This window comes from Podarcis pityusensis (assembly GCF_964106645.2).
Source record: "Podarcis pityusensis genome assembly, chromosome: 3".
Classification (NCBI taxonomy): domain Eukaryota; kingdom Metazoa; phylum Chordata; class Lepidosauria; order Squamata; family Lacertidae; genus Podarcis; species Podarcis pityusensis.
The window spans coordinates 111466496-111488033 of NC_138026.1; the positions used below are offsets into that span (position 1 = coordinate 111466496).

At 46.1% G+C, this 21538-nt stretch overlaps 2 protein-coding genes across 7 annotated transcripts in view; both read left to right on the plus strand.

Moving 5' to 3' along the window:
* The window catches only part of SPTBN1 (spectrin beta, non-erythrocytic 1), a 225325-nt gene extending 220583 nt beyond the window's left edge, over nucleotides 1–4742 (plus strand). For all 3 annotated transcript variants that reach the window (XM_081000778.1, XM_081000776.1, XM_081000777.1), the window contains 2 exons: nucleotides 32–74; nucleotides 3196–4742. In XM_081000778.1, the coding sequence (XP_080856904.1) occupies nucleotides 32–74; nucleotides 3196–3408 (256 nt within the window). In that variant the 3' untranslated portion in view covers nucleotides 3409–4742. The remainder of the gene's footprint in view (nucleotides 1–31; nucleotides 75–3195) is intronic.
* A 6242-nt stretch (nucleotides 4743–10984) lies between these two features.
* The window catches only part of EML6 (EMAP like 6), a 176275-nt gene continuing 165721 nt past the window's right edge, over nucleotides 10985–21538 (plus strand). For all 4 annotated transcript variants that reach the window (XR_013984757.1, XM_081000806.1, XM_081000802.1 and 1 more), the window contains exons 1-2: nucleotides 10985–11105; nucleotides 14499–15400. Coding sequence is in view for 3 of the 4 variants with exons in the window: in XM_081000806.1 (XP_080856932.1) it covers nucleotides 15204–15400 (197 nt within the window). In the remaining variant the exon portion in view is untranslated. The remainder of the gene's footprint in view (nucleotides 11106–14498; nucleotides 15401–21538) is intronic.

Sequence of the window (21538 nt, forward strand, 5' to 3'; positions counted from 1 at the left end):
TTTATCCTGATGTTGTCGTTCTGAATTTCAGGTTAACTGACGGCAATGAGTACCTCTTCCAAGCCAAAGACGATGTAAGTTTCTGTCCCTTGTTGGGTTCTTCTTCTTTTTCTAAAGTCATGTTGGTGCTACTGGTGTCTTGCTGTCACCGCGATCTCCTGAAGCCGCATTCTGCATAAAGCAATAGGACATTGGAAGCTGCCATACACGAAATCATCAAACTCACTACTGTCGATACTGCTGGCATTCCAGACAGGGCACCTCTCCTGGCCCTCCCTGGAAATGCCAAAGATTGAACCCAAGACCTTTTGCATGCAAATCATGTGCGTTGAGCAGCAGCCCTTCCCCTTTTGAAATAATAATGATTATTATTATTATTATTATTATTATTATTATGATATTTATACCCCGCCCATCTGACTAGGTTTCCCCAGCCACTCAGGGCAGCTTCCAGGAAAATATAAAAACAATAAAATGGCAAGCATTAAAAAGTTCCCAGCACAGTGTCTACTGAAGTGTTTTCCAAACTTGGATCTCCAGCTGACTACTAATTCCCACCATTTCCGACCACTGGACCTGCTAGCTAGGGATGATGGGAGTTGTAGTCCAGCAAGAGCTGAAGACCCAAATTTGGGAAACACTGGGCTTCTGGCTTGACAGACACCTTCGCTCTCCGCATATATGTTATGATATCGCAACGCCAGACAGCTTTGGAATTTCTGTTGTGATGGGCACACACGTTTCAGGGGGTGCTTGCAGAATTTTTGCGGTGATGAGAGTGGGGGACGTAGTCTAAGCTCTACAGTCTCCACTGACCTTTATTCCAAGATAACCAACCCCTGGAGGGACGCGGGTGGCGCTGTGGGTTAAACCACAGAGCCTAGGACTTGCTTATCAGAAGGTCGGCGGTTAGAATCCCCACGACAGGGTGAGCTCCCGTTGTTCGGTCCCTGCTCCTGCCAACCTAGCAGTTCGAAAGCACGTCCAAGTGCAAGTAGATAAATAGGTACCACTCTGGCGGGAAGGTAAACAGCGTTTCCGTGCGCTGCTTTGGTTTGCCAGAAGTGGCTTAGTCATGCTGGCCACATGACCCAGAAGCTGTACACTGGGTCCCTCAGCCAATAAAGCGAGATGAGTGCCGCAACCCCAGATTCGGCCACGACTGGACCTAATGGTCAGGGGTCCCTTTACCTTTACCTTTAACCAACCCCTGGGGAAATCTCAGGAAGCCCTGGAGTCTCTTGCAGGTTGGAGTGGGGCTGTTTAAAATTTATGGTGTGAAAGTTGCCTTAGTTCACCAGAATCCCTTAAGCCAGTGGTTTTTAACCAGTGTGCCGTGGCACCCTGGGGTGCCTTCAGTGATGGTCAGGAGTGCCGCAAGCAACACTGGCCTCTGTCCCTCTTTCCTTCCCTCCCTCCTCTGATGCCCTCTCGCGTGTCTGCCTCCCAAAGGCTTGTGTGGCTGTTTGCTGCAGCAGCCCGGGCTACCAGCTCCCCAGGTGAATGGTGCCTCTGGGACTGGCCAGGGGGCGCTGGTTGCCAGGAGCTGAGGCAGCCTTAGAGTAAACAGGCAAGCGGGTGAGGGAGCCCAGATGGTCAGTCCACCAGCACTTGCTGTTGGAAATGGACAGACAAGTGGGAGGCCGGGCAGGCAGGCACTGGCCTTTGTTTTGCTTGCTGTGTGCGAGGCCTGCCTGACAGCATAGTGCCCGGTGCTGAAGGGGAACCTTTCCACCATGCAAGCCCAGCAGCGCCCACTGCTGCTGCCCAAAGTAAGGTGCCGGCCTCTCGTTCTCCTTTGGCCAGTCTCCGTTGGGCCACTAAGGCTGGGGCCATCCTCTTCCCAGGCCACTGTGAAGAGACAACTCTCTTTGGGGTGGGGTGGCTCAGAGACCAGTGGCGGCAGCAGCGGCTGCCCAGAGGACCCCCAAGGAAAGGAGAGGAGGCTGAGGGAACGCTCCACAAGAGAGGGTGTTCGAAAAAGGGTGAGAGGCTGTCAGCTCTGCAGGCAAGGGGTGATGTAACTGGGCTCCTGAGTCCCACAGGGGTGCGGCAGGAACATAGTACCCCCTGGCCAGTCCCAGAGGCACTTAGGACCCTCGTACCTACAGGACCGCCTCTCCTGGTATGTCCCACGGAGGACCTTACGGTCTTCAAATAAAAACATCTTGGAGGTCCCAGGCCACAGGGAGGTTAGGCTGGCCTCAACCAGAGCCAGGGCTTTTTCGGCCGTGGCCCCGATCTGGTGGAACACTCTGTCACAAAAGACTAGGGCCCTGGAGGACTTGACATCTTTCCGCAGGGCCTGCAAGACAGAGCTGTTCCACCAGGTCTTTGGCCAGGGCACAGCCTGACCCCCTCCTTCGGTAATCCTCACAGAACTCTAGCCCAATGGCTGCCATTAATTTGATTTTGAATTGATTTTAGAATGAATTGATTTTAGAATACATTTCAATTACAGTGGTACCTTGGGTTAAGCACTTAATTCGTTCCGGAGGTCTGTTCTTAACCTGAAACTGTACTTAACCTGAAGCACCACTTTAGCTAACGGGGCCTCCTGCTGCTGCTGCGCCGCCGCCGCACGATTTCTGTTCTCATCCTGAAGCAAAGTTCTTAACCTGAGGTACTATTTCTGGGTTAGCGGAGTCTGTAACCTGAAGCGTACGTAACCCGAGGTACCACTGTAATTGATTTTATGTAAACTGTGTTACTTTTATTGTGGTTAGCCGCTCTGAGCCTGGCTTCGGCTGGGGAGGGCAGGATATAAATTTAAAAAATTATTATTATTATTATTATTATTATTATTATTGTACAGTGGTACCTCTGTTTTCGAACGTAAGCTGTTCTGGAAGACTGTTCGACTTCCGAAACTTTCGAAAAGTGAGGCGCAAAGGGCAGCCTGCAAATTGAGTAGAGAAAATTGAAAAAAAAAAAAAAAAAAAACCTCAGCAAAAGCCATTGACAGAATGCATTTAGTTCCGGGTTTTTTGGCGTTTGAAAACTGAAACGTTCAGCAACGGAGACTTTCGAAAATTGAGGTACCACTGTAGTTGGTTACGGGAACCATGGGCACAAAAAGGTTGAGAAGCTCTGCCTTAAGCTATTTATTTTCAAAGCGTGGGAAGGCCTGGGGCTCCTTGAAATCTCTCTCTCTTTTTAAACACCTTCCTGTCGTGCCTCCCCCACCCCCCACAGGAGGAAATGAACGCATGGATCCAGGCCATTGCCTCTGCGATCTCGGACAAAACCGAGTTGTCCACAAGCACACACAGCACCCCAGCGACGAGCCGCGCCCAGACCCTGCCAGCCAGTGTGACAATAACCAGCGAGTCCAGTCCTGGCAAGCGGGAGAAAGAGAAAGAGAAAGACAAAGAGAAGAGATTCAGCCTTTTTGGGAAAAAGAAGTGAACTCCCTCCTATCTTTTACACGCTGCACCTCTCTCGACCGTTCCAGTGGAATTCCAGCATGCAAGCTCAGAACCAATACATTACTCTCTGTGCCTAATGTTCCTCAATGTGATTTAATTTTTTTAAATTTTTTTATTTATAGAGCATTTAAAACAAAACAAAAAATACACAAAAAGATTCTAAAGTTACAAATACGTCTGAGGTGCGTTGGGCAGCTTCTGAGTAAAAGAGAAGAGCCAGGTTTTTGGGTTTTTTTCCTTTCGTTGTTTTCCTTCCTTTTCTTTCTCTGGTTTTTTCTTTCCTTTTTTTCTTTTTAACGAGGTTAATGTAGATTAGATCTTTACTATTTAAACTGTTCCTCGATTTTTTGAGGCTGTCTTGGAAAAAAACAGTGCCCCACCCCGCCCCAACCCATCACTATTTTAGTGTTATTGGAATACAAGGTGCTTGCAAAGTTCCTAAGCCCACACAGACAGACACGCAGAAACACACAGAGACACTTTTTCCACTTCCGTCTGAGGTTGTCGTGCTGAGCCTTGGCTACTTGGTTCTCCCCACTGCGAATCTAACCCTGGTAAATGAAATGGTGGCATATATTCTTCTACCGTGACAAAAGAGTGCAGCTCAACATTTAACGTACAGGCCAAAACCATTTCTATATCCGGGCATCTTGTTTATGTGAACTTAAACATGGACGTGATGCTTTCTACCCCCCCCCCCCGTCACCGCCCACCCCCTGCCAAAACCCCACATCCGGCAACGACAGTTAAGAATGTTGGTATTGGGAAAAAAGAAAGAAAGACTTAGCATACTGATAACGGTTTTAAATAATCTGTAATTTTGATTTTTTTTTTTTTTTTTTTGCTGAAATACATTATATTGTATGTTTCAGATAATTCTAGTAAAAAAAGTATAATAAGGCTAGATGTATAATTAAAAAAAAAACAAAACCCTTTAAAATCATCGATTAAGTGTAAAAGTGGAACTGAAGCATTTACTGGAAGAAAAAAAAAACAAAAACAAAAAAAATGTTACTCCAATGGTTAACTTGCTTGTCAGCAGCTACACTGTGTTATAATTTTGCTACATTACCTTTTGCTCTTTGATACATAGTGTGCATTTCTCTGTCACTGTAACTATTGTAATGAACAATTTTCATCTTACTGCACAATCAGAAAAAAAAGAAATACATTTAATAGGAATGACTTCTCAATGACTGGGCCTGTAGTCAGGATAGTACTGGAACTGGCTTTCGGTTGTATGGAACTGTACCTCTAGACTTTTACCCTATCTGTTAAATATATGCTATGTCATTAAAATGCTTTTAAAACTAACCCTGGTATGTTCAGATTCCTCCTTCCTGCTTCTCCCTTTAAAAAGTGGGTGGAGGAACCAGATATTGATTTGGGGAGGGGTAGGGTGCGGGTGGCGCTGTGGTCTAAACCACTGAGCCTAGGGCTTGCCGATCGGAAGGTCAGTGGTTTGAATCCCCACGATGGGGTCCCTGCTCCTGCCAACCTAGCAGTTTGAAAGCACGTCAAAGTGCAAGTAGATAAATAGGTATCACACTAGCGGGAAGGTAAAGGGCGTTTCTGTGCGCTGCTCTGGTTCGCCAGAAGCGGCTTAGTCATGCTGGCCACATGACCCGGAAGCTGTACGCCGGCTCCCTCGGCCAATAAAGCGAGATGAGCGCCGCAACCCCAGAGTTGGCCACAGCTGGACCTAATGGCCAGGGGTCCCTTTACCTTTATTATGGAAGGTCTTGATGAAATCTTATTTGGATGAACATGGGAAGCTGGGATTAGGTAGATTCCCACATGAGAGGAGAGTGGCACGGGGGGCGGGGGGGCGGAACAGATATTTCCTTTGGGTACAATCCTTTGTGAAGCAGTAAAATTGGAAGGGAAATCAGGCATTCATACTTGACTCTAATTGAAACACAAACTATGTGCACTTAATGACCAACAAACATTATATATAACCTTCCAACAGTTTGACTTCACCCCCAAAGGCACCCTCCTCCTTTGTCTCCCAAAATAGATAGATGCCAACCAACCAGACTATCTGCTCTTCCTTATAGATTCAACCTCCCAGGATCCTAGCATGTCCATTGTCACCTCTGCTTTATATTATAATGAGTGTGACCAGCTGGCAGTGGAATTCACAAACAAAAAGATTTGACACCCTTTGCAAAACCTGGCATTCTGATCTTTTCTTTCTCCCTTCCCTTCTCTCCCCCTGCATCTGGACTTGTGGCTTTTGAGCATGGGAAGTAGCATTATACAGAGTCAGGCCATTGACCCAACAAGCTCATTGCCATGTACACTGTGCCTTGCAACCTATCACCACCCCAAACCTTGCTATCTTCTTGGTAAGGCAGGTACTGCCTCAAAGCTGAAAAAGTTCCGTATTTACCTTTTTTGGCCAAATTACATCACGAGAATTAGGGTGCGCATTAGACTGGATGGCGCATTTACATCCGCCATCTAATTCTTCTTTGGTTTCAAGCTTTTGAAAATTGAGGTGCACATTAAATTCAGTGGTGCATTACATTCGATACTGTACAGTAATGCTTATTTTCAACTTCAGCTAAATCACACAGTTTAGTTCTGCCATTGGTTCTAATGCAGAGACACAGTGCAATCTAGCAATTTGTTCCAAACATGGCAGCTGTGATGCACAGAAGCAGATCCATGCCTCCACATCTGTGACTTTACTCCGTGGGAATTAATAGGTAAATTTGCCAGCACAAGAGTATTTTGAACTGCAGCTCCTTTCCTTAAGGTTGCATGCACACAATACAGTTAAAGAACATCTCTTGCCGCCACAAGAATCATGGGAACTGTAGTTTATTAAAGCTGCTGGGAACTGAAGCTCTGTGAGGGCTTAGCTATGGTCCCTAAGTATCTTTCAGAGAAAGCTGCTGTTTAAAACAACCTTCATTTAGCTGATTACAGGGCTGGTGTGAAGTGAACTGTTTTATCTGCAGTAAGAAAGAAAAGGCGCTTTTACAAAATGCAGGGTTTTTAAAAAAATGTTTTAGTAGTTGCCCTTTCTCCATGTATTTATACTTGATTCATTGCACCTTAGACATGGTGCTAAGTACCTGGAGGGCAATACAAATATTAGCAGATTTGGATTTCCCCACCCTGCAAAATAACATGGGTGGGATTCATCTAATTAACCCCACCAGCAAAAGCCCTGTGCAAGTGCTTCTCTCATTGGCTGAAATTGGCTCGGGGTGTGTGTGTCTGGAAAACCACTAGAATAGAGGAGGGGAGTGGGGTGGTTCCATCTGACAAGCTGATGCACATGTGCAGAGATTGAACATTTATAATAGTCTTCACATACACCATGCATCATGTTCAGATGTTGCCCATCAACAGTTAGCATCCAGACTGCAGACAGAGCAAGGACACACTGGTCATGGTCTTTTCTACTGTTGTGAGATTTTTCCACTTAAATTATAATATTTATACATTTGCATATTGCAATCACCAGGCCGCCTTCTAGGCTACACCCTTCACTGGTCTTACTCTATGCTCTTCTTAGGTGCTTTTACTCCACTCAGATGTGTTCCTGAACTAGCGTAATACTGTTTACTTGCAAGGATGGAGGGTGGAAAATGCCTTGCTCCCTGGCACCTTTAGCTAAACTATTTCTAGTGGGAACTTTGTCAGCTTCCCCAAGCCTCAAAGATCCACTTCAACGTACATCAAAGAGTAATAATACCACTTTTCTTCATTCCGTAACCAACAGCCGTTGGCCCAGTTTAAAAATAAATAGAATCACCTTTTGTATCATGCATCTCTCTCTGTGTGTGCTACTTTGGCACATTACCAGAGCAGAGGAAGCCCTAATGAACAAAGCATTTATGCTCTGAAAGCTCTGTTGCTGTTTATAGAAAGCTCAGCCATAGCAACCAAGAACAGGAGTGTCCCAACAGATCTTAACTGCCATGAGAGCTGTACTGGTGGTGTTGGTGGGGAAATAGTTCCTAGAGCAATTAGCTCGACATCCTCCTGCTCTGTTGAAATTCAACAGCTTAACTACATAATGCAGAAGGGTTTTAATGTGAAATGTAACCCAAATCAGTACGATGGGGCTCTGGCGCTCCCCTCGCTTAGTCTCCTAGGAAATCAAAACACTGCTCTACACAGAATTTCACTAATGTGTAAGCGGTTCAGAGGAATATTACCCTGAACAAATAAAGTTATCAGATCATTTCAGCAAAACATTTCACACTGCACCTGTCCGAATAATAGAAGCTGCAATTCTATGCAGATTTCATGCCCACCCCCAGTATATTGACTTTTAAATCAACATTGTTTGGAATTTCTACATAGCATGACTTGGAAGTGCATTGTGCCTTTTTTTTTTTGAAACCACTGGGCACAGGAGCAAGAGAAATAATGCCTAATTTTAACAAGGTTATGTTCCTTACCAAATGTGCATCGATGAATCATCTAATCTATAATAAAAAAAAACCTCCAGGTTTCTTTGTAGGTTTGGTTGTGGGGAAATTTTCCATTAGAACTGCTTGGTGCACGAACAGGAAACCAGTGCGATTATTAAGTAAGGACTGTAACCTGGGCTCCAGGGAAACAAATCATGCCTCTGTATCAAGTAAAATAAAAGGTGGGGAGGGGGAGAGCATTGGAGGAGCTGCAAGTTGCCAGAGGGAAAAATAAGATGGAAGGAAGCTGGAGAAAACAAATACCAGCCTTCCCAACCTGGTGCTCTCCAGATGTTTTGGACTATACACTGCCAGGCAGCCCTAACTGACATACAGGCTCCCTGTGACTCCTAGGAAATCCAACAGCCAACAGGGGCAGACCTGTTTAGTTTCAGGAGTAGATCAGTGCCAAGTGCCCTTAGAAGGGAGGGGGGATTTCCCCCAAAAATGCCACTGTCCACCATGGGAAAAGTATCAGAGGCTGCTGGTCAGCAGCAGGTGCATCCCAAGCCTACCTGAGGAAGGTGAGGCTGTGAGCTCAGTGGGGAGGTAGTTCACACCCCAGCCATCTCCAGGGCACATGGCAGCCTTGGCCAACCTGCTGCCCTTCAGGTGTTTTAGACTACAACTCCCATCAGCCACATTTAGCAGAGTCGTAATCAGATGCGTTCGAATCCCTGCGACGGGGTGAGCTCCTGTTGCTCGGTCCCTGCTCCTGCCCACCTAGCAGTTCGAAAGCACGTCAAAGTGCAAGTAGATAAATAGGTACCGCTCCGGCGAGAAGGTAAACGGCGTTTCCATGCACTGCTCTGGTTCGCCAGAAGTGGCTTGGTCCTGCTGGCCACATGACCGGGAAGCTGTATGCAGGCTCCCTTGGCCAATAAAGCGAGATGAACACCGCAACCCCAGAGTCGGCCACGACTGGACCTAATGGTCAGGAGTCCCCTTACCTTTAATCAGATTTGTAGCGCTGGGGTGTAGAGCCGATGGGAGGGGTAGTCCAGAACACCTGGAAGGTGGCAGGTTAGGAAAGGTTTCTCAAAATTAGACTCGCAGATGTTGTTGGACTCCAACTCACATCATCCCTGACTATTGATCCTGATAGCTGAGGATGATGGGAATTGTAATCCAACAGCAGCAGAGAACCCAAGTTTGAGAACCCCTGCCTTATGGTATGCTTTGAAGCTGAGCTCTCACCTCCTCCTCACTGGTTTGGGGACAAAAAAGGCCCCATATATATGCAGTAATGTGTTGGAAATCTTGTTGCTAAACTGAACCAGAGCTTGTAAAATTACAAATTCATTGAAAGCTTTATACCAGCTACAAAATGTGCAAAGAGCTCACCATAAAACGTACATCCGAACCAACAGAATAAATTGTATACTGGCAAATGCAGGTTGCATAATTAAAGTGGGTTTGCTGCAACAGGCTCACCCCCCCCCCACCAAATAATGACCTTTGTTTGCGGTTCCCGTAAATAAATCAGAATAAATACTCATTGGAGAGGATCTCACTTCCATGAAAGCGGGCACAGAATTGCAGCCCAAGCCCCACTAAATTTAGGGTAAAGCTGAATTATAAGTAAAGATCAGGCTAAATCGGGAAGCTTTCCGAGCCTAAAAATATGCCACACACGGACAAGAAACTGAAGCGGCGCAAGGAGCGCGCAACCCCTGTGCACATTTACTCAGAAGTAAAATCCATTGTGGTCAGCGGTACTCCGACCACAATGCAGAATTCATCATGCGAAAGGCTGGGCTGGATGAATCCCAAACCGGAATTAAGATTGCCGGAAGAAATATCAACAACCTCAGATATGCAGATGACACAACCTTGATGGCAGAAAGTGAGGAGGGATTAAAGAATCTTTTAATGAGGGTGAAAGAGGAGAGCGCAAAATATGGTCTGAAGCTCAACATCAAAAAAATGAAGATCATGGCCACTGGTCCCATCACCTCCTGGCAAATAAAAGGGGAAGAAATGGAAGCAGTGAGAGATTTTACTTTCTTGGGCTCCATGATCACTGCAGATGGTGACAGCAGCCATGAAATTAAAAGACGCCTGCTTCTTGGGAGAAAAGCAATGACAAACCTAGACAGCATCTTAAAAAGCAGAGACATCACCTTGCCAACAAAGGTCCGTATAGTTAAAGCTATGGTTTTCCCAGCAGTGATGTATGGAAGTGAGAGCTGGACCATAAAGAAGCCTGATCGCCGAAGAATTGATGCTTTTGAATTATGGTGCTGGAGGAGACTCTTGAGAGTCCCATGGACTGCAAGAAGATCAAACCTATCCATTGTGAAGGAAATCAGCCCTGAGTGCTCACTGGAAGGACAGATCCTGAAGCTGAGGCTCCAATACTTTGGCCACCTCATGAGAAGAGAAGACTCCCTGGAAAAGACCCTGATGTTGGGAAAGATGGAGGGCACAAGGAGAAGGGGACGACAGAGGGCGAGATGGTTGGACAGTGTTCTCGAATGAGTTCTACCAGCATGAGTTTGACCAAACTGCGGGAGGCAGTGGAAGACAGGAGTGCCTGGCGTGCTCTGGTCCATGCGGTCACGAAGAGACGGACACGACTAAACGACTAAACAGCAGCAAAACCCATTGTGGTGGGCGGCGCTCCGAGTCCAGAATTGAATCTTATTCAGTTTCCCTTTTATTCACTGCGCGCCATCCCCTCTCCAAACAAGCCACCCCCGCTAGGAAACCGCCCAGAGGCATCTCGCGCACAGACGGGGAACGAGCCAAGCGCGGAACAGCTCAGCCGGGCGAAGCGAGGCGCGGCCCCTTGCGCTCGGCACCCTGGGACATGGAGTCCCCCCGCGCGCTCTCCCCGCGGCGGCCGACGGGGCTTGGAACTGCGCTTCCCGTGAGCCTCTTGGCCACAGGCGGCTTGGCTCGGCGGGCGGGCGGGCGGGCGCGTGGGAATCCGCGGGGTTTCCAAGGGGATGCGCCAGATGCTGCTGCTGCTGGTGAGGCGATGGTGACGCAGCTGCGCTTTCCCTCCCTTTCCCGCCGAATGATGAGGCGGTTTCTGGCCGGGGCTGCCTAGGAGACGAGCGGAGGGCAGGGCGGGGACGAGGCGGCGTGACGCGCGGGGGGGGGGGGGAGAGCTGAGGCGGCCGAGGAAGAGGAGGAGGAGGGCGACGAAGGTCCATTCGCCTTGTCGTGCGGTCTCCTGCTCTCCTCCTCTTCTCCTGGGCTCCAGTCTCATAGGCGTCCCTTCTGCTCTTGACAGGTGACAGTCAAAATCACTGTCTTGTGACGGGGGGGGAGGGGGCGTCGTCGTGATTATTATTATTAGTATTATTGGTGATAAGAATCCTGGATTCTCTTCTTTTTTCCCAAGTAAATTTTTATTATTTTCTTTAGATATTCTTTTCCTAACAATCCTTCCTATTACCATATATTCCCTTTGACTCTGCCGAGTCTTGACTTCCCTCCCTCCCTTCAGTTGGTATATTAATCACATCTTATCGTGTACATTAGTCTAAGAATCCTGGATTCTCAGCTTTCCTTAAACGAAGTTTCTAGCGTTTGAGGAGTCGCTCCCCTCTGTATATATATTTATGAGGCATAGCTGTCAACGTTTCCCTTTTTTTAAAAAGGGAAATTCCCTTATTCCGAATAGGGTTCCTCGCAAGAAAAGGGAAAAGTTGACCGCTATGTTATGAGGAGACTTAGCCCGAAGTGTTTTGCTTTGCCCTCTTCCCCCCTAGAAAAATGGCCGTTATTAATATTACTAATAATTACCGTTGCGCTGTTGAAGGGCATGGTGTTTGGCAGAGAGGAAGCAGGAAGGAGGCATTGCTTGCAGCACCTTTCCAGGAAAGGCAGCCTTGTTAATTGAGGCACTGCCTCTGCTTTGAATCATAGCATTGTAGAGCTGGAAGGGACCACAAGGGTCATCTAGTCCAACCCCCCACAATGTAGGAATCTTTTTGCCCAACTCTGGGCTCGAACCCACGACCCTGAGATGCTCTACCAATTGAGCACTAAGCCCTTACTGAGTTCAGTGGGGCATTTTTCCAGATAAGAGCATGCAGGATTGAAACCTTTTTTGTGGGGGGAGAGGGGACATGGTCGCAGTTTATAGAATTGCGCCTTGAAAGGAATAGAAGTCCTTCTCCCACCCAAGGTCTGTTTCTTAATACTGGGAAGTAGGGTCTTCCAAGGACACTGGCTGATTAGGTGTTCTGGATATTTTGTTTGCTTGATTATGGGTTAGGTGCCGACTTGGTCTTGCTTAGGGTGGGCCCAATGAAATAAATTGGGGCTTAACTAACCCCATGAAGCTGCCATTTACCTCTTTGCTCAGTTACAGGCAATGACAGCCTACCGGTGAGAGGAGAAAGAAAAAGGTTAACTTCACATACTACCCTGAGATCCTGAGGGAGGATAGAAATTATGTTTCTGGGTCTATTTTAAATACTGTTGCTTAACCAGTAGAAATTGTGAAGCGGTAAAGTACTAAGCATTGCTACGTAGTTGATGCTTTCGTAGAGTAAAAATCAGCAGAAAATGCAGAGGAGAAAGGAATAGTTCTATTGAGCATGGCTAGAGTGCACCATTGAGTAATCAGAGGTAGATCTTGCATCTGTTTTGGATGATTTCGATCCTTTGGTCATGCTTGCTGAGAAGTAACTTGCATCGTTTACAGATTGCCCTTGTTATACAACCCCATGTGGAAGACTTGGCCAGAGTTCTGTGGTTGTAATTCTCTATTTTGTCAATGAAACTTAAAATAATAATAAAAATCCTGAAAATAAGTGTGGAAGGAAAGGAAGCAAGTAGAATTTGTGAAGCAGTCAAATAGTAAGCCCTGCCTGATATGTCACCCTCGGCGTATGGGGTGCTTTTACAGAGTAAGATAAGGTAGGTCCAGAATACATTTTGATTGTCAAGGTGACTGCTCTGTAGATTCTGATATAATTGCAGCAGGGGAAAATTTGAGCACATACAAATTGTGTTTGTTTTTGCACAGCTGCCACTTCATTCTGTGTGGTTTGTAAGCTCTCTCTCACACAGGGAAAGTAGTCTTTGTAATATTTTGCTCTTACTGCTTAAAATCAAGCCCCTCAGCTGCATGCAGCTTTTATTTAGCCTATAGCCACCGTGCCTTTAATCAGGCTTATCTCTGTGGCCTCAGTTGTGCCGTAGGTTTCATCAACTTGTTCTAAACTACCTGTAGAAGAAATGGTTCTCAAAAACAGGAAAGTTGTGGACCTTTTCTCTCTCTAATTCCCTTGCTTTCCTTGTTTACTAGCTTCTTTTCGGAGGAAAGGTCTCAAACCATCTGCATGGCAACCTTGCAATTAATGAAATTACCGGTTGCTCCACCTTGATAGGGATGTGTGAGCAGAGGGATCTTGCATGGAAGAAATAGTTTCTCGCCCTGGGTCTGATAGTGGCTGGCTGCAAGGCTAGAGTCTTTGGATCATTAAATGAGGGTGATATCCAACTAAGTCCTTCTCAGAGGACATGGTGAAAATAACGACCTGTTAGGGTGATACCTAGTGTTGGTCATATTTAGAGTATACCTGAATATCTGACTAAGTTTGGATGTCACCTTCAAGGTTCCATTCAGTGTTAAGAAGTGGAGCTGAGCTGAATAGGGACCATGGTCCTTTTTGCAGTGGAATCCCAAAGGCACAGGAGGCAAGGGAGACGGCAGCAAGGAAAAACTTGAGATGGGCAAGATAACTCGTTCAGTTCCTGTTGCTGCTCTGCTAATAATAATAATAATAATAATAATAATAATTTATTTATACCCAGCCAGATGGGTATAAATTCACCAGCCACTCTGGGCGGCTTCCAACAGAACACTAAAATACAATAGTCAGTTAAACATTAAAAGCTTCCCTAAACAGGGCTGCCTTCAGATGTCTTCTGAAAGGGTGGGATAACCCCTTCTAAGTTAACCACATAGCTGAGTGAAGCTGCAAATTCTTAGCAGCTGATGGCAACTCTCTGCCTCCATCCTCATGGTATCTCAGACTTCAAGGTACCCGTGCCTCCTGATCCCTGCACAAATTGGGGGGAAACTGCTTTGAGCAGTTGTGCGCTGGCTGTGTGGTATTATTTATGTAACCAGCTAGTGGGAACACTTCCCCCTCCTCCCTTCCCCTCCTGATTTCCATAATGTTTGTCACTGCTTCCTAGTGTCTCATTAATTCACCTCCATTGGGCAGTGGCTGTGTGTGCCATGTGTGCATGTTCTGGAAACACCCCCTTCGCATTTAGTAGTAGAGTCGAGTTTGTTATCACGAGAAACCACAAGACTGGCATACATGTCCCCCCCCCCCCGCCCACTGGAAATATTCTTGTTATGAGAAAGAGAGAGAAGGGGGGGAATGCCTTATTTTTATTTACAAAATGTACCCTAGGGAATTCTAATACGCTTTATTTGATAAATGAGGACCATTTCATTGCTTTTCTATATGCAAAAAAATGGTTTCATCACTATCTACATGCTTCCCTTTAGTTCTGGAGGTGGGGTGGGGTGGACAGGCGGTGCTGACACATTTTTTAAAAAAAATTATACTGTAGAGTGATTAAATTGATCAACTTGTATGGATGGCTTGCTTTTATTAAGGTTTCTTTCCTTCCTCCTTCCTCCCCCCTCCCCCAGAAATTTCCTGTCTTTGCACTAAGTTGCAAATGCATTAAGATGAAAATCCAGAGAAAACCACTTTGTCGCACGTTCAGAGCCATCACACAGTGAATTAAAGCTCATTGCTTGCATTTGAAAAGAGCGGGCGGATTCCTGTGGCAGCTGCACCTTTTTTCCACACCGTTAAAAAACTATATTTAAAAAATGCAGTGACTTTCCCCTTGCAAGAAGATGCATCGGGCAGAAGAAGCATAGCACCACCGGCGTCCTGCGCCTGGGAGATTGTGACACCCGGAACAGGCTTCTTTGGGTGGAATCGGCATGCAATAGTTCCATACAGCGTTGATTTGCATCTGTGTAGGTGCCCCCCTCCTCTCAAGTTGCCTGGGTTGCAAAACAGGGAGAAAGCAGCAGCTGCTCATCTTTGGCAGTAGAAGATTATGGTGGCAGCTCGGCACTAGCAAAAGCAGCAGCAGCAGCGGCGGTGGCTGAAGCAGCAGCAGCAGCAGCAGCAGCAGCAGAGCAGGACTTTGCCCGGATGCATTTTCCTCTGAAAACCATCAGCATTGCAAAGTGCAGCCCCCAGACTTGGCAGCCAAGCAGGAATTGGAAGCCTTCGTAAAAGGAAGGGAACCGGGAACTGGCAAGGAATAGCAGGGGTGGAGGGCAGCACCACCAGCTTTTTTCCCTGTGTGTTTCTAGGGGGGGGGGTCGTCTCTTATCATGGCGGATCGGACAGCTCCTAGATGCCAGCTGCGTCTGGAGTGGGTATATGGGTATAGGGGTCACCAGTGCCGCAACAACCTGTACTACACGGCAGGCAAGGAAGTGGTTTACTTCGTGGCCGGAGTCGGGGTGGTTTATAACACCAGAGAGCATAGCCAGAAATTTTTCCTGGGGCACAATGATGACATTATCAGGTAAGGAGCGGTGGGCTGGCAGGCTGGGGGAGGGGGAGCAGTGAGGGGAGGAGGGGGGAAGGTTTGGCAAAGCAGCCCACAACTTCTCACGTTGTTTTTTAACATGCCTCTTTCAATTTAGGAAAGTAAATATATCCAAATATGTGTATGCGAATTGCTGTGTTCACCTGGATCTCATCTGCTCTGTATTTTTCCTCTTGTGTGGCATAGGATCTTGGTGGAGATTAAGTTTAATTGCACCCCGAATAGGGAAGGTCATTCAATGTTCCTGGAAAACTAGACTTTATTTCTCATTGGTCCTATTATTATTATTTTGGTTTTTGAAAACTAATGCCTGTACAGTGATAACAGGTATAGATGATGCTGTTCCCTCAGTAACATCTGGGCATCTGATACATAAATCTGTAATACATCTTTTCTTCCTCCAGTCGGTTTTGTTCCTGAACCCAATATTTCAGCGCTTTGGTAGAGCTTATGTCCTCTTCCTCAATACATTTATTGGAAGTAACACTTGCTTCCACCTAAGACCTGCTCCAGCTTGTTTAGGATTGTGGTGTCAGTTGTTTTTTTGAGGGGGCTGGAGACTCACGGTGCCTCCTGTAGATGTCTACTTGGAAGTAATCCCCATTCAGTTCTGTGGTGCTTATTCCCAGGAAAATTGACATTGGATTGAAGCCTCAGTGCGGCCACAGAATGTCAGAAGGATAATCTACTTGTTTGCTTTAGAGAGTTGTCTGTGTATACGAGGGAGCTTTCAAGTTTATATCATGAAACAGGCATATCTGTGCTGCTGCTATTTTGTCATTTATTTCAAAACACAGTTGTACAAGTAATACAGGAAAACAGCTGGGATTTTCCCTCTCCCATTCTACTATTCTCTCGGTGCTTCCCAAGTGTATTAAGACTTGGATTTTATATCTGGGTCGTCCTAATTTCATTCAAATTTTCCTGTGCATTCAGAAACTTTCTATTTAAAAGACAGCATGTTTTCCTCTTAGTAGAATCTGACTAGTTTGGAATCTGACTTACAGTTCTGGATTCTCCTTCATATTCACCATATACCGGTAGTTGTGGGGATGCCTCCTTTAACTTATCATGTATGCAACTTCCCATCTACCAAATGCGGCTCCTATTTTCATTTTGTTTCTGCTTTATCATCGTGGCTCTAATTATTTGTGTTAGACTGACATATCTGCAGTTCTTCCATGTAAGCATGTTAATTTGCAGAATGTTTCTTGTAGCATGACAATAATATGCATAGTTTATGCAATATCATTTTACCTGCTTTAGATTTTTCACTGCTTTAGATTCTAGATTTTTCCAGAAAAAAGTGGTATTTCCCACTTTCTCCCTTGGAAGATCATAGCTGTTGTGAAAATAAATCCCTCAGATCCAGACAGCTCAATGTTCCTTCCATGTAACCCACTCTTAAGGATATTTACTTGGAAGTAAGCCTCACTGAAATCCATAAGACTTGCTTTCAGTTAAGGCCTGGTATGCGAGAGTGAGGGTCAAGCTCACTGACTGGCCTGGTTTGGACACAACAACAAATAATGGTATATAATAATTTTCTCCGCTCTGGTGAAACTTTGAGAAAATCAGAAGGTTTTCGTTCTGATTTCAATTAGCCATGGTTTGCTGTTGCATCTGAAGCCTAGAAGCTGATTTACTCAGCTAACCACAGTTTATCTGGGTTCAAACATAATGCTTGATTGTGGTTAGTTTAAAAGGGAAGTGGAAGCTTTTGAACACAGGAGGGGGAGAGGGGAGTGAGGTGCACATGAGCCTCAGCTCACTCTGGATTGTTCCCATAATAAGAACATAAGAATAGCTTGCTAGATCAGGCCAGTGGCTCATCTAGTCCAGCATCCTGATCTCACAGTGTCTAACCAGATGCCTGTGGGAATCGTAGAACTGTAAAGTTGAAAGGAACTCCTGAGGATCATCTAGTCCAACCCCCTTGCAATGCAGGAATATGCAGCTGTACCATACGGGGATCGAACCCGCAACCTTGGCATTATCAGCACCTGCTGTGGCCGACTGAGCTGTCCAGGAAGCTCACAAACAAGACCTGAGCACAGGATCACTCTCCCTTCCTGTGGTTTCCAGCAACTTGAATTCAGAAACATACTTTCTTTGACAGCGGAGGTATGAATAGCAAGTTTAGGAAGTTCTTGATGAATCCGTATTTATTCCGCTTTAAAAAAATTACAACTCAGCTGTCTGTCCAAATACTTGGTGAGGTAGAAGAACAATCGCAAAGCACTGGAAACTAATTATAACAACAAAAAATAAAAGACAGCAAAAAGGAAGAGCGACAGCAAACTTATCTTAGAACATCCCAAGGATATGCAGGCAGGTGGGACTTCACTTTTTAGCATGGTCAGCAGGGTGATACAGGATGGCGAAGCTAGGATGGGCATGAGACTGTGGGGCCAAAGTTGGTGTTGCAATTAATTGTACACTTTTAAAAAGTGTGAATAGCATCTGCAGGGGTACTGAGGAGCAGCAGAAACACAGGGGATGGACAGGTAGAGAGTTTAAGCATCCCTCACCTACAGTCTTTTTTTAAAAATTGCATCCCTAAAGGTTCTGTTGCGTCGGGGTGGGGGTGGGGGTGGGGGTGGAGACCTCCATCAATGGCGGACTTTGGTAATATGACACCCTGGGCGAGGACAAAATTTGGGTTCCTTCCCCCAATATTTCCCCCCTCCACACACAATAATTCTTTTTGGTACAGTTGTTTTTGTTTGGCACCCTGTTTGATGGAACCATAAATCTGGTACTGCCTGCATTGGCACCCATAATAATATATATATTAGGTAGTTAGTGAGTGATATCTGGCTATCCGGTTTCAAGTTGGGCATTGTAAGTACAATCTAGAATTATTTATTTATTTATTTATTTATACCCCGCCCATCTGGCTGGGTTTCCCCAACCACTCTGGGTGGCTTCCAACAGAATATTAAAATACAATAGTCGGTTAAACATTAAAAGCTTCCCTAAACAGGGCTGCCTTCAGATGTCTTCTAAAAGTCTGGTAGTTGTTTTCCTCTTTGACATCTGGTGGGAGGGCGTTCCACAGGGTGGGTACCACTACCGAGAAGGCCCTTTGCCTGGTTCCCTGTAACTTGGCTTCTTGCAGGGAGGGAACCACCAGAAGGCCCTCGGCACTGGACCTCAGTGTCTCGGCAGAACGATGGGGGTGGAGACGCTCCTTCAGGTATATTGGACCGAGGCCATTTAGGGCTTTAAAGGTCAACACCAACACTTTGAATTGTGCTCGGAAACATACTGGGAGCCAGTGTAGGTCTTTCAAGTCTGGTGTTATGTGGTCTCGGCGGCCACTCCCAGTCACCAGTCTAGCTGCCGCATTCTGGATTAGTTATAGTTTCCAGGTCACCTTCAAACTATTATTTGCCCTACAACTTTCTAAAAAATTGTTCATGGAATACTTCATAGTTGTTTCAACCTTTCTGACAACAGTAGCGTCTGTTCACAATGCATAAATAAGAAACTGAGGCATAAATAGTCTTTTGGTTCCTAACTGATAATTAAAACTGCTGTTGGCTGCAGAACACAGTTGTTTGTCTTCCAAATATTATTATGCACTTATAAGTGACACAGAAAGCATGAGAGAGGCTTATATGTGTCTCTAATGTTATATATGAAAATATACCTGGAACTAAAGAAAATTCTGACTCTGTGAGTCAGGTCCTGTTACTACAGTGTTGTTTCAAGTAAATGTAAGAGACACTGCTTGTCAAAAGGACTGAATAAGCAGAGCTCTTGGGCTTCAGTCGTTTGTTTCAAGGAACTGTTTTCTATTAGCTTTTTTATGTTGGAAAAGACAGCTGAATTGCTGCAGAAGGTAACTAAGGCCATGGAGCAATGAACTTAGAGTAAGCCCAGCAACATTCAGTGGAACTTCCAGATAACATGGCATTAGCCTGACTTACTACCGTTTCTCAACATGGTATTGACATTTACCTTTTAGTATGTTGAAGCCTTTCTGATAAATCTCTGCGTTCTTTGCATTCCTTTTTTTTTATAAGTAAATTTGCCATAATACTTTAAATGTGGGGTCACCGTAGTAATGGTGTCTCTACGGCGTCCATAATGGCAAATTTTACAAGCTTGTTGTAACATTTATGTGCAAAGGTTTAAAAAGTCATACACTGTCTGTTTAATTCCCCAAGTTCCCCCTTTTCGAAAGTACATCTTTCTGTGGGCACTTCCAGACTATTGCTGGTTTTTGGGTAGCATTTAGTCACATACCCGTAAATTCTGGTGACACAATTATAGTTTATTGGGACGTCTTGCACAACAAATCCATTTCCCCCAGTATGCTTTCCTTTAATGGTCAGGCGTTTTTGCATGGCGGTGTCTTGAGCACCCCACCATGATCTAGCGGGAGACCAGTTTTTGGGGTTTTCCCAGGCCGATACGACTGCCAAATGGGCCTCGCACCAGCCTGGGAGGTGGATCATAGCCTGCCCCATATTCGTCCAATCAGAAGCCGGTTGCACAGCTGGCTCCGCCCCAGACGTGGGTCGGACAGAGGCTCTAGGCTTCACTCTGGCCCACCTCTTGGATATTTAAACCCGCTCAGCTTTCCACCTCCTCATTTTTGGCTGAAGTGATGGTTTAGGCATTGGGCATGCCTGAAGTCTTTGGTGGAAGGGATGCTGTAGCCTCTGCCTGCCCCCCCCAGGCTTCAGGGGTATCCCGTTAAAAGGATCTGGAAGGAGTCACTTCTGTCCAAATGCCCAAGCAGGGGCTAAGGCCATAGCACTTCTCAAGGCGGTGACCCCACATGGGGTCCCTACTTGTTGTGTGTCATAGGCCCCCTTCACCCCGGATTGACCCCTAACAGGTATACCCCAGCAGGGATGCTGCTGGTGCCATGCCTGTGCCAAACCTCTACCTCTTTAAACAATGAAGTTGTTGGCCCAACTGTCCTGTATTGAGAGACGGACATGGGTGCTGGGAGTTCATGCAAAAGATTCAACTTTTATAGAAGAAAAAGGAGAGTTTGGATTTGATATCCCGCTTTATCACTACCCGAAGTAGTCTCATAACATTCTCCTTTCCCTTCCTCCCCCGCAATGAACACTCTGTGAGGTGAGTGGGGCTGAGAGACTTCAGAGAAGTGTGACTAGCCCAAGGTCACCCAGCAGCTGCATGTGGAGGAGCAGGAAAGCAAACCCAGTTCACCAGATTACGAGTCCACCGCTCTTAACCACTACACCACACTGGCTCTCTTATAGGGGAAGCGACGGGGGAAAGCACTGGAACAGTGCTTCTTTAATGCAGTGTCTTCTAAACTCTGCACAGACACATCAGAACGGATGTTCATTAAATAGCCAACGTTGTCAAATCCACCTGCAAACCAGTCAGGACGAATGTTGAATAAGCAGCTCATTTGGAAGCGCCCTGTATGTTCCTGGATATTCCATATCTACTTAGGGAGCCTTAAGCAGGGCGTGATGATAGTTGCCGCTTGCTGTTCGTCACCGACATATCTCTGCTGTCTCTGTGAAGTTTCCATGTTATCTCCTAGCCAATGGACAGAGTTCATTTCATTGATAGGATTGGAACGCCTCTGCATGCACAAGACTGGTCCACACAATGAAGGCTGCTCACTTCTACCTCTATGTTTGTTGTGATCCACTAGATGAAATAATCCTATATACGCCCACCCACCCCCACCAATCGCAAACACATCCCCGTGAGCGTACATTCTTTACGTAGCCAAAACAGCACCATCCACATGCAAGAGGGAGGTATGAGCAGGCTTGGCAGAACTCCCAAGATATGCAGGACGAAACATCCTTGGAATCCCCCACTCACCCAAAAACGTCAGGTAGGACTGAGCATGCTCGGTGGGTATGGAATACTGACTGACTGAGGTGGGGGTAATGAAGGGAATGGTCTGGCCGGCTGGAACCCTGAACAGGATCGCTTCACACTGCAACATCTTGTTGCAGGCCTGCTTTTTTGTAAATGTCAATACCGTTGAGAAACAGTAGCGAGGCAGGCCAATTCTGTGTTATTCTGCCGAATTCCATGGGGCTCATTCTGTACGCATTGCTTCATGGCCTGAGTAACCGCCATAAGCCAATAGAAAATAATACT